Source organism: Macrobrachium nipponense, chromosome 44 (genome assembly GCF_015104395.2).
Source record: "Macrobrachium nipponense isolate FS-2020 chromosome 44, ASM1510439v2, whole genome shotgun sequence".
Taxonomy (NCBI): Eukaryota; Metazoa; Arthropoda; class Malacostraca; order Decapoda; family Palaemonidae; genus Macrobrachium; species Macrobrachium nipponense.
Genome location: NC_087221.1, coordinates 43,378,717 through 43,391,696, shown reverse-complemented (window position 1 = coordinate 43,391,696; position 12,980 = coordinate 43,378,717). Strand labels below are relative to the sequence as shown.

Here is a 12,980-nt window from a genome sequence, read left to right as displayed (position 1 = left end):
AGTCTGGATTAGGGTATCTATTTCCTTGATGCTCTTACCATACAGCTTCCATACAGCTTGATGTATTCTTCTTCTTCTTCTTCTTCTTCTTCTTCTTCTTCTTCTTATTATTATTATTAAACCTCAACCCTATTCATGTGGAGCAAGTCCCCAAAGGGACCACTGACTTGGTAAGTAATGATTGCTGTGATTCCAATCCTCTGGGAATAGAAGGAAACTATAGGATTCTCTCTCTCTCTCTCTCTCTCTCTCTCTCTCTCTCTCTCTCTCTCTCTCTCTCTCTCTCTCTCTCTCTCTCAAGCCGATTCTTTTTCGAGGTTCGTTACCAACAGTCTTCAGGGAGTTTTATTGTATCGGTAACCGAATCGTGGAAATCTTTTCCTAATCGTTTATTCAATTTGTTATTTTCCGTTATTTATATTTATTTTTTCTTTGTTTTTCTCTCATATTTTATTTTCCATCGGACATTTCTTTGTTCCAGGCTGGGCTGTTTTATTTTGTATTGTAAAAACGTAATGGAATCTTGTTTTTAATGATGTTGTTCATGAATTTGATCCGTCTTTTGAGAAGGAAAAGGATTTTGTGTCATTTTCACAGCAGGAAAAATATTATAAAGAGAGGGGCTTTATATATGTAGGTAAAAGGCTATCTATGATTGATAGAAAATTTATTTGAAAGAAAAGTCAAGCTTCTTTTAACCACCTTTTCTCTCGCCCTCCAGGTATGAGGATGGAGCCATGACAACTGAGGACAAACGCCACAAGAATGAAGCAATCAAATCTGTAGCCCAAGAGCCTTATGAGTGACTCACCAGCCAGTGTAGACTCCCCTGACTCAGTATGTAACCTTTGACCCCAACCCCTCATTAATAGTGAGTCGTTCGAGGATTTCATGTTTCTCTAGCCCACACCCCCCCACCCCCCCACAAAAAAAAAAAAAAAAAACTCTGCGAGACATACTTTTCTTGATAAACTTCTCCAGATCAATCTATATGTTTTCAATGGTGTCACTGTTGGCACCACTGTAAGAGCAGCATCTTAAAACCAGGAGTACCAACTGATCAAAAGTAGCCTGTGATAGCTCGAGGTCTGGTGGTAGGATCCCTTCTGCCATCTTAGACCCGGCTACTTCTTGCGTCTTGCATCACACCTGTAGCGACCTGCAATCAAACTCTTGAATCAAAAGGGATACAAAATACAGAAGGGAGGCTGCTGCAGCATCTGAGCTCAAGATGAACAGCGTCCAGAGCGGAGGTGAAAGTGGAGGAGGATCTGGAGGAGGCAAAAAGAAAGAGGAGGTGAGTACGATTGATTTTGTTTACATCCTGTTTCGCCGCTATGATATTTTGGACTTGCTTATTTCAAAGTGCCGTCTCTCTACCCACAAGGAGAGATGATGATAATGAAGATGATAATAATAAATATGTTCCAGGATAATCTGGGAGATGCTAATTATAATGTCTTTGGGCAACGAAGGTGACTTATTTATTTCTTTTTCAAGTTTTTCAATAAAAACTTGTTCATGACGTCACGTGGTAACCTGCGGAGATCTTTGTACGGGACTTCTACTGATTTCAGTTGTGGTGGAGATGGTGGAGATGTTGGAGATGTTGGTGGTTGTGTGTGTGTGAGAGGGGGCTTTTTGGCAGGCGACAGCCCCCTCCTCCTCCTTGTGAATAGTGGTAGTTTCGGGTGAGTACCTGGTCCCAATTATATGTACCTGGTCTCCCTGAACGCTGCTGCTACCTGTGTCATTTAGTTTGTCCGTTCCATGTTTAATTTTTTTTTTTAATTTGGTGTTGGTGTTATTGCCTAGCTGTTGTTGTTGTTAAACAATCTTGTTGGCCTTCAATAACCTCCAGTAGTAGTTGTGACTGTTGGCGATCTGACTGTCTGTCTGTCTGTTTTATCAGTCTGTCTGACTGGTGGCTTTTTAAACAGTAGGTCCTGTTCCTGTTATTAGAAGACTTGCGTAGAAGCTGAATATTATATACACAGTGATGCCCTCGCTGTTTGGTGTTTAAGAATGATGGCTGCTAGATTAAAAAAAAAAAAAAAAAAAATCCCCTTCCCCCACTTAATCCAGATTCATCCCTCAACTCCCCCAAAAATCACCCCGGATATGATTTAATTAGCCTAGTACAGTTGATGGCGTAAAAGTTTGGCTCCAATTAATCAGATCGCGCCACACGACGACATCTGCAGGTAAATGGCAAAAACGTCTTCAGGGCAGACTTGGTGCCCCAAGCACCACCACCAGCACAGCAGCAGCAGCAGTCGTGAGTCGTCTGTATTGGCAGCAGCAGGGATGAATTCAAGCACATACTCTCCCTGTGTGTCATCACAGAAGGCCCCCCACCACGTCTGTGTGAATTCGTATGGGACGCCAAAACACAGGAATATTGGCCGGTTGGTGACCACGTCCAGCCGCAGGCTGCTGAAAAAGGTGCCCTTGGAATTTAAAAAATGAAAAAAAAAGTGTTCATGTGACCCCGTTACAGCCATTGGCTGACCTGGATGTTGTTGTTGTTGTTGGTATTGTTGTTTAGATGTTGATGTTGTGTTCTTGGCACACCAGAAAGCTTTTAGTGTTTTTTTTGTGAATAAAAAGTAAAAATCAGTATAAATGTATGTCCGTTGGTCACGATTAAACTCCGGATGTGACTGAATATTAAATCCAAAGGATGGGATCTGTGTTGCTTTTGGTGTTGTGTACGCGGTGTGTGTGTTTGTTTCATAGGCATTAAAATGTGTCCTTTCTCCGCCTCTCCTTCAGAAGTGAGAGGCAAAATAGTGGTGATAGATAGATCAGACGACCTTTAGATGCTTCCGTAGGATTCTGTGTTGGTTTTGCTCAGTGTTAATTTAGCATTGATGTGACTAGTTGCATCTAGGAAAAAGGGTGTGGCTTTGTTTTGTACAAATAGCTGATTGTATTGACCGTGTTTAATTCAGGTAAAATATGTGAATAAATATACAGTTTTCATCAAATGTGCATAAAAAAAATGACATGTGAACTGAAAATGTGTTAGATTTCATAGTGGGATCTTTGTCTCAAAAATTGAAAATGGTTTACATGAAACTGCTCAGTGCTATAAATATGTGTTTTCTCTCATTATCATAAAATCTTCAGTTAATGTGGATGGGGGCTCCAGAAAGTGTCACCGCCAGTTTTGGACTTGGCAGTAGTAAGGGATATTTGTAGCTATATAATTATATCATATATATATATATATATATATATAGATATATATATATATATTATATATATATATATATATATATATTAGTTTCCAATTATGTATCTCCAGAACGAAATTAAATGGCAACTAGACCACGTAGAACCATTTCCCTTAGGGTTAAAAACACCACACACACGGGTATTTGAAACCTACTGTGGGCCTTGTCCCTACAAATCTGAACGGCTCTTAAGAGAAGAGATTTCCCTGAGCCCTTCATGCAGTCGCTGTAAATTTGGTCACACCGGAAAACCCAAGTGGGGTGAACAGCCAAGAGCAGTTAGTTAACTCGACGACATCCTCAAAAAAACTTTCAGAAAGAAGAGTTCGGGGTGTAAATTTAGTTCTCTGAAATCATGGGGCGAGTAGCCCCGGGCTAAGCAGAGGATACATCATGTTTGAATGTGTCCATTGAATGATTGCCAACTCGAAGGCATCATCAGCATGTACAAGAGATAGGTTTAGCGGATAAGACTCAAAGGAAATTTGTTAATTATGGCCCGTGTGTTTCAAGTTGATTTTGTATGCATATTTATGAGTGAATATTATATTATTTTGCTTTTACATATTGCGAACGTTTGATGTTCAAAGCGAGCTTTCTTTCCACCAAGCATAAACAGGAAAATTAAATGACAGAGAAAGAGAAAATAGAAAAACAACAAATGAATATTATACAGGTGCAGGGGAGACCATCACCATTTACTAAAAAGAAAAAAAACTTGCAAATAGCTGATAGGGGAAATGTTTATGTTTAGAAAGGAGGCGAAGAGGAGTCAGATAAGATGTATTTACATTTTTTTAACAGAATAATTTAGGGAAACTGTTACGTAGATAAAGACGAAGACTGTAAATAAATAAATAATTGAATAGAGAAACTGAAATCTAGATATATGATTGAAATATTTCAACTGAACGAGAGAGAGAGAGAGAGAGAGAGAGAGAGAGAGAGAGAGAGAGAGAGAGAGATGAATGCCACGGCATCCAATAATGTAGTGGGATTATTGGTTTGCAAGCTAACTTAAGCAGGGGATTTATGCCGATGATAAATTTCTCCGAATGTGAAGCTTCGTTTGGAAAATTGAGACATCACTTGCAATCACCTGCAGGGGAAATATATGTATATAAAACTCCGTGTGTAGTTTCCCGCTGAGGGTAAATCAGTTCATGTTAGATTAGGACAAGTTGCGAAAGCAAGCAGTGAGGAAACCGCTGGTTGAATTTCAAAATGAATTTTAGATTGAAAACCTCATACAAAAAAAAGGGTATTTTTATTCGAGGTGTTGTGACATTTCAGTTATGAATGCAAGTGTTCCTTTCAATTAGATATTTGGGCGAAATATTCTTTTTTACGTTCACGAAAATACTTCTGTAATATTTTCCTCCACTGAAAGATTTTGATATTCTTTTACCGAGTGATTTATGACGTGTGAATCGAATTAGGCAACACCCCCCCACCTCCCCTCCAAAAAAAAATCTAGTTTGTAAAAACACATATTTGCGAAAATCATGACAAACACAAACCAGGAAACTCAACTGCAAAGGAAAACACCAAACAAGCTAAAAAAACACTAACAAACAACATAAAACACCAACAAACACCAACAAACTTCAGCAGACACCAAAAACACTAACACCAGAAAACACCCGTAAACTCCAACAAAACACCAACAAACTCTAACAGACACTATCAAACAACAAAAACACCAACAAACACCAATAAACCAAAAAGCACAAAAACACAAAAAAAAACTTCAACAAACTCCAACAAAACACAAAACAAACTCCAACAAAACACAAAACAAACTCCAACAAACACCAAAAAACACCAAAAAAACAACAAAACGCCAACAACTCCAACAAAACACAAAACAAACTCCAACAAACACCAATAAACACCAACAAACAACAAAACGCCAACAAACTGCAACAAACACCAAAAAACACCAACAAACAACAAAACGCCAACAAACTCCAACAAAACACAAAACAAACTCCAACAAACACGAAACCGGTCGCCCGAGGGGACAATGAATCTATGGGGATGACAAATTTTTGAGAAATGGCTCTGACGATTCTCAGCCACACCTGATCCATGGTGCCTGTGACACCTGGCGCCTATTGCGCTCTGTTTTTATGGCACTGCTACTGTCTCTATAGAGGGCCTTTCTTCCTCACCCCCTTTTTGTATGTAGGAATTATGCTGAATGTTTTTTTTTTTATTATTATTTAGGTGACATTGGTATTTTTGGTCATGTGCAGTTTTTTTTTTTCTAAATTCAGTACAAATATTCTTTGCTAATCTTCTAAAGAGGGTTTTTTTTCTCCCCCCGACCCTTTCTTATGTAGGAATTATGTTGAATGTTTTTACATTATAATCAGGTGGTTTGGGCAATGTTTAGCATATGCAGTTTTTTTTCTTTTTCGATTAAAGAACAAATATTCTTTCCAACTTTTATAAACAGGGTCTTCTCTACCCGTATCCCCGCTTTTTATTTAGAAATTGTTGAATGCTTTTTTTTCAATTCTTTTAATATTTAGGTGACTGGGCATGCTTGACATAAATTCTTTGTTAGTTTAATAAAGAAGGGGTTTCTTCCCCAGCCCCCTCCCTTTGTATGTAGGAATTATGTTGAATGTTTTCTAGATGTTTTTATTGGCTTTGTTTACTGTATGCAGTTTTTTAAAGTATATTTTGGAGTAAGAAATATTCTTTGCATACAGGCGAATTCACTGTGTATGTGTGCTAGTGTATTTGATAATAACTAGTTAGTATTGCCGCTTAGAACTAATATTTTTGCAGTCGTTTTGTTTTTATTAATGTTATGAAAGTTTTTCTAAAATCGTGCATAAAACATTTTCACTTGAAAAATACAATTTCCTGATATTTTCAATGTATATTAGAGTCAAATTGGACACACGTATACAAGTGAATACAGACCTCCCTCCAGCCTCACTGACAGAAGCACTAGAGAAATTTGAACATAACGAAACTACAGCCATTTATGTAGAGAAATCTGTCACCATACAGATCACTGGTTGTTTATACATAAGGAAAGTACTTGGGAATCATACAGTATAATACTCGGTACCGACTATGTATTTGTCTCTGTGTCACTGCGCTTAATTTACTTGAGGCCTGGATGCTGTTAACTCGTTAGCCCCAGTTTTGAATTACGTTCTACCCAAGTCAAAGTAGCTTACTGAATAGTTTGTAATGTAGGCCTTCTGGGACAGCTGTTTCGTTAATGTTACGGCCGTTACTAAAGGTTCATGAATAATTAAAAAAAACTATTTTAATTATTCATGGTTACAATTGAATTATGATAATTTATTACATAAGTGTAATTTCGTTTTATTGAAGATCGTTGCTTTGCGTCAAAAACATCAAAATTCATAAAAGAAATATTATTTGTTTTAATCTTATTTCATAAGAAATATACCTGTGATATTTTAAGAATAGCATTATTACTAGATGCATTTCATTATTATTTCTTCTAATATTTATAACAATATGACCTTCATATTTTATGAATAATGTTGCTTACAATAACAACGGCAAATGGACCATTTTATCCTTCGTGATGTTTTATCCATATACACAAAGTCGTCACATAATTCTTCTGACTAATTCAGGAAACCCTTAAATACAATTCCCTGATCTTTATAGTTTGCCGGTGACCTGCTTTGGGAAGCCATAACCTTGGTTCTACCTCCACCCCTAGATAACCCCCCCCACCCCCTCATCCCCAGATCCTCTCTCTCCTTCTCCTCTCTCTCTCTCTCTCTCTCTCTATCTCTCTCTCTCCTCTCTCTCTTCTCTCTCTCTCTCTCTCTCTCTCTCTCTCTCTCTCTCTCTCTCTCTCGGTTTTGGGGACTTCTGTGTCCCGCCACTAAAATCTGAATTTTATGGCCGTGACGTCGGATTTTACAGCCTCCATAGAAAGGGGGTTATAAGGGTTATAAGCGAATTAAATGGCATTTCTTGGACATTGTACTCAAGGCGGGTTCGAATAAAGTTGAAATTGCAAGGTCGAATACACATGGGATAAAAGAAACTCGTACAGCTTCGGATGAACTTACGACATTTCGAAGGCTGTTGATATGTCTGTTTGTAGAGAGAGAGAGAGAGAGAGAGAGAGAGAGAGAGAGAGAGAGAGAGAGAGAGAGAGAGAGAAGTATTACCAACTCACAATGAAGGGAGAAAGCAAACTCCTTTTTGAAGAAACAGAGAGAGAGAGAGAGAGAGAGAGAGAGAAGGGAAGGTAGCAGGTCTTGTTTTGCAGGAGTAATGGCCTCTATTTTACTCTCCCCTCGCCTTCAATGGCGGAAGAACAAGAGAAAGAATGTACAGTTTTCCTTATCAACAAGACTCCTGGTTCTCCAAGTAACCTTTCGATGCCTCAGAAGAAATGGGATGCGGGGTGGGGGATGGGGTTGGGGGTTGGGGAGCGGAGTTAGAGAGGTGAATATTTCCATAAGGAGAAGAGTCGACGTGGAAGAGAGTGTATGGTTTCTCTCTCTCTCTCACTCTCTCCTTGTATTCGGTTTCATGCTTATTTCTAATTCTCATTAATTTCGACGTAATAGCCTCAAAGAGTGCTCTTTTTTTTTTTATCAAATTTCTAATTTTACGTAGTAGAATCTCTCTCTCTCTCTCTCTCTCTCTCTCTCTCTCTCTCTCTCGTTCTTGTGAACGTTCCAAAATAAATTCAATTTAAGATAGCGTGGCTGCTCTTTCTACCCTATTCTCTCTTAATATCCTTGAATATCCTCTCTCTCTCTCTCTCTCTCTCTCTCTCTCTCTCTCTCTCTCTCTCTCTCCATGAAGATATTTTTTATATCCTTTTATATTCTAAAGTTTTTCTAACAATTATTCTTGATTGTTTCTGTCTATCTTTGGAAAAATAATCGGAAATACGAGATTATTATTATTATTATTATTATTATTATTATTATTATTATTATTATTATTATTATTATTATTATTATTATTACGACATATCAAAACCTATTTATACTTTGTAAAGTTGGTCAATGTCGCCTTTAGTTGCAGTACCCTCATTTAAGTAGGATACAACCTTAACTAAAGTCTGCATTAAGTTAACCTACGCTATTCTTGAACTGTAGGTCGAATGATTAATTTTTCAATTACTCTCTCCACTGCATAATTACATGTTTAATTATCATTCCTAAATTCATGTTGCTTCATAGCTGCTCCTAATTATTATAGATAATACTAGCTATACCAATCTATAATTGCTTATTGAATTATCATTCTGTTAGCTTAACCTCTTATCAAAATATCATTGTTAGAGTTAAGTTTGAAAAATAAGGTCTGGGAAAAGCGAGATGACGCAATCACTCCCATGACAGAAACGAATGGCAGACTATATTTTTCCTCTTCTTCTTCTTCTTCTTCTCTTCTTCTTCTTCTTGTTTCTTACACGGGATGGATAGATAGGCAGACGCGAAAAAGAGAAAGGGTTGAGATGGAACAGTCATAAATATCACGAGGTGATTTCGGCGAGGGATCTGAGGAGTGGAGAGAGAGAGAGAGAGAGAGAAGAGAGAGAGAGAGAGACGAGAGAGAGAGAGAGAGAGAGAGAGAAGATCCCTATCAGTATCAGGATTTCTGGGGATATGGGGGTGGGGGAAATGGGTCAAAAAGTCGTCGATGGGATTCCAGATGATGACGGGGGTGAAAAGACAAAAAAAAAAAAAAAAAGGTCTTTTTCTGATTTATGTCAGAGCTGAGGATCTGCTCTGGCGAAGTAGCTAGCACATGGATCTCAGTGGCCCCTCAGTAATGGACTGAAACCCTAAAACAGGTCCTGTTCTAATGGGCTTAAATGGAGAGAGAGAGAGAGAGAGAGAGAGAGAGAGAGAGAGAGAGAGAGAGAGAGAGAGAGATGTTTGTTGATATGTATAAATTTAGGTTTGTATTGTATATGTTCAGGTTGAGATATATATATATATATATATATATATATAATATATATATATACATATATATATATTATATTATATATATAATATATATATATATAATAATATATATATATATATATATATATATGTATATATATATATATATATATATATATATATATAAATACACGTGCGTTGCATACGTACATACATACATACGTACACACACACACACACACACTATATATATATATATATAATATATATATATGTATATATATATATATATATATATATATATATATATATATATACATATATATATATTTATATATATATATATATATATATATATATATATATATATATATATATATATATAGTGTGTGTGTGTGTGTACGTATGTATGTAGTACGTATGCACGCACGTGTATCTAAACATTCACATTCGTAAGCAAAAGCATAAAAGGACTTTTAGCAAATCTTCGAGGAGACCCTGAAACCTTCCCAGAACTCTCCTAGCCTTTTAGCATAAACACCACTAAATAACCCTCAACCCCCAAAAAGCATAAAGGACCACCCCACACCCACCCCCAGTCTCCTAACCAGCCCACCAACATCCTATCTCTCTCGCCCCCTCCCCCGCCCGGGCTCACGCCCAAAACTCGACGTGAGGGCGATGTTGGTACCTGCAACCCGAAAATGCAATGAAAACTTGCCAAGAATTGTTGAAGGGTAACATTGAAAATACACACACACACACACACAGACTTGAAGCTCCTTTGCCTAGGAGAGAGAGAGAGAGAGAGAGAGAGTCTTGTTTAGGTGTAATGTATCGAAATGATTTGGTGTTATTTTTTTAAATAGTATATATATATATATATATATATATATATACTATATATATAAGTACATACATACATACATACATACATTCATACAGAGAGAGAGAGTGAGAGAGAGAGATAGAGAGAGGATCGAACCCTGGGCTGCTGCCCTTTTGAGCTGAGAGTATTACGACAAGGAGAGAGAGAGAGAGAGAGAGAGAGAGAGAGAGAGAGAGAGAGAGAGAGAGAGAGAGAGAAGCGTCGGCAAAATAATTCAATTAATTATCATGCAGCGCCTCAACAATTCTTTTCATTTAATTAATAATTTCATTACTCGCGCATGAACGCTTGCTTGCTCGCTCGCTTGCTCGCTTGCTCGCTTCCAGGCGGTGGTCTCTCCGATAGAACTTTCAGTTTTAAGATAAGCCTGTTCGGACGACGTACTATTACCCTATTGCATCAGGACGCGGGTTCGTCGTAGATTTTGGTAGGTCCCGTTAGGGGGGGTCGGTTTTGGGGGGACCCATTTGTTTTTATGCCTTGTCGACCATCGCACAAATTGTTTTTCATTTGTTTTTGGTAATTTAGGTAAGAGAAAGGATTTATTTTTTTTTAGATTAATTTATTTTCTACTTTTTATTTTTATTTTAGGCGATACGTTTTTTTCTTTTTTTGGTTTTATTATATCATCGGTGGAGTGGCGGAGTGAGCTTAAGGTTTAAATAGGATGAGGGAATAAAGTTATGAAATATCACTTTCTCATTTCGCGACAAAAAAAAAAGGGCTTGTTTGACGAAATTAGGCGATACATTTCCAACTTGGGACCAACTTATAACATTAGCCATAACTAACGAGTAAAGCCAGGAGTTTGAAATGAGAGAGAGAGAGAGAGAGAGAGAGAGAGAGAGAGAGAGAGAGAGAGAGAGAGAGAGAGAGAGAGAGAGAGATCTGTGACCTCATTTGGGTTGTAACATCTTATGCTTTTATTTTTTATTTTTTATTTTTTTATTTTTGACGTCTTTAATTGACTATCAAATATCATTTGTCAGAGAGAGAGAGAGAGATCTGTGACCTCATTTGGGTTGTAACATCTTATGCTTTTAATTTTATTTTTTTTAATTTTTGACGTCGTTAATTGAATATCAAATATCATTTGCCCGAGAGAGAGAGATAGGAGATGAGAAGAGAGAGAGAGGAGAGAGAGAGAGAGAGAGAGAGAGATCTGTGGCCTTATTTGGGTTGTAACATCTTATGCTTTTAATTTTAATTTTTTTTAAATTTTTGACGTCGTTAATTGAATATGAAATATAATTTCCCTGAGAGAGAGAGAGAGAGAGAGAGAGAGAGAGAGAGAGAGAGAGAGAGAGAGAGAGGTCTGTGGCCTCATTTGGATTGTAACATCTTATGCTTTTAGTGTTTTTATTTTTTTATTTTTGACGTCTTTAATTCAAAATCAATTATTATTTGCCTTTATTATCTAATTAAATCTAATTACTAAGGTAAAGTCACATCCATTCTACTTGGTCAGAACTCTCGCCATGCTGCGAGGTCTTAACATCCCTAAGAAGATTAGACCGAAACTTACTTCGCATTTGCTTTTGGGGAAACAAAATTCACTTAACTTGGGGTCTTCAGTGCGGAAAGAAAATTGGGCGAACTTTGCCCCGTTGTCAGGGGAGACGCTTTGTCAGCTGTCTAAAACAAAAATGCATATAAATAAAAGGTGAACAGTAATAATAGTTTAACCACATTATTCTAAAAATGAAGAAATGGCCTATGTTGTAATTTTTTCAGTGCATCAGTTCATCTTACACAGTCATCAACATAAATGAACAGATTGCCTAATTTTGTAAAATGAACAGCTTGCCTAATTTTTTAAAATGAACAGCTTTGCCTAATTTTGTAAAATGAACAGCTTACCTAATTTTGTAAAATGAACAGATTGCCTAATTTTGTAAAAACTGTCTCCACTGTTACTGCACATTTCTACATGTCGTATGTAGAAATGACTTTTCTTGCCATTTTTAAAGCGTATCATTTAATTTTACACAGTCGTCAACATAAATGAAATGTTTGGGTAATTTTTGTACTGACTGTGCCCTTTCTTGTCAAGTCATTCCTACTGTCTCGTCTTGGTAAGTCCAGAAGTCCCCCACCAGGCTTCTAATTCCCTTTAGCCCCTTACCACACTGAAGGGCCGATATTGGGCAAAGTCCCTAGCTGGCATAGTAAGCCCGTCTATTGATAAAGCCGTCACCAACCACCAGGTATATCTCTTCAACTTGAAACTAGCATTTTATCAATTGCCAGCTATTCATCATTCGTTAGCGCACGATTCACTTTCGCTTTTGGGCGAATGTGGGAGGATTTTATGGGTCGTCTTAATACCCCTCCCCAACGCCCTGAATGAAGAAATGGCCATGTTCCAGCAAAAGGGAAAATGATGGATGTGGGTACGATTCGATTTCCAGAACCACAGCTGGAGCAGGAGCAGCGGCGTCGCAATTCGATGAGCTGGAACTTAACGAACCGTTCCCCCAACCGCCCCCCCCCCCCCCCCCCCCCTCGATCTCCGTTTTCCGCCCACGGGAAAAACCATCGGCGGGCGAGTCCCCCCAGCAAAGTTCGTTGTCCACTCGTCGTATCGGCTTCTGGGGCCTCGTTGTGACTCGTCACTGGTCACGTCAGAATCGTGCAAGTTTAAGTCAGCGTTTTTGCGAGAAACCAAAATAATTCGGTTTCATAAGGCCTGGCTTGTAACCCTACGTCCAAATCTTGTTCTTTGAACCTTTGAGTTTACTAAGATATCCTGATTTTGACAAGTTTAGGAGTAATGATAGCAAAATACAAAAATCACGCTCGTCCTTTTAGTGGTATGGATTTCTAAAGAGTGACAGAAACATACGAGAAGAAATTGCTCTTTACCTGTTCAAAGATTTAACAGAAATTTCAAACGATTTTTCAAAAACATTCAGGGATTATGACAGA

General features: G+C 37.8%; 1 protein-coding gene and 1 long non-coding RNA gene across 2 annotated transcripts in view; both read left to right on the top strand.

Annotated features, from left to right (window-relative positions):
• LOC135203864 (uncharacterized) overlaps positions 1-914 on the top strand; it is a 174,215-nt gene extending 173,301 nt beyond the window's left edge. Inside the window, exon 3 of the long non-coding RNA XR_010312058.1 lies at positions 722-914. This is a non-coding gene — a long non-coding RNA (uncharacterized LOC135203864). The remainder of the gene's footprint in view (positions 1-721) is intronic.
• Positions 915-1,231: 317 nt separating this feature from the next.
• The window catches only part of LOC135203972 (uncharacterized), a 63,851-nt gene continuing 52,102 nt past the window's right edge, over positions 1,232-12,980 (top strand). Inside the window, exons 1-3 of the mRNA XM_064233897.1 lie at positions 1,232-1,297; positions 1,501-1,608; positions 2,205-2,278. Of these exons, the coding sequence (XP_064089967.1) occupies positions 1,232-1,297; positions 1,501-1,608; positions 2,205-2,278 (248 nt within the window). The remainder of the gene's footprint in view (positions 1,298-1,500; positions 1,609-2,204; positions 2,279-12,980) is intronic.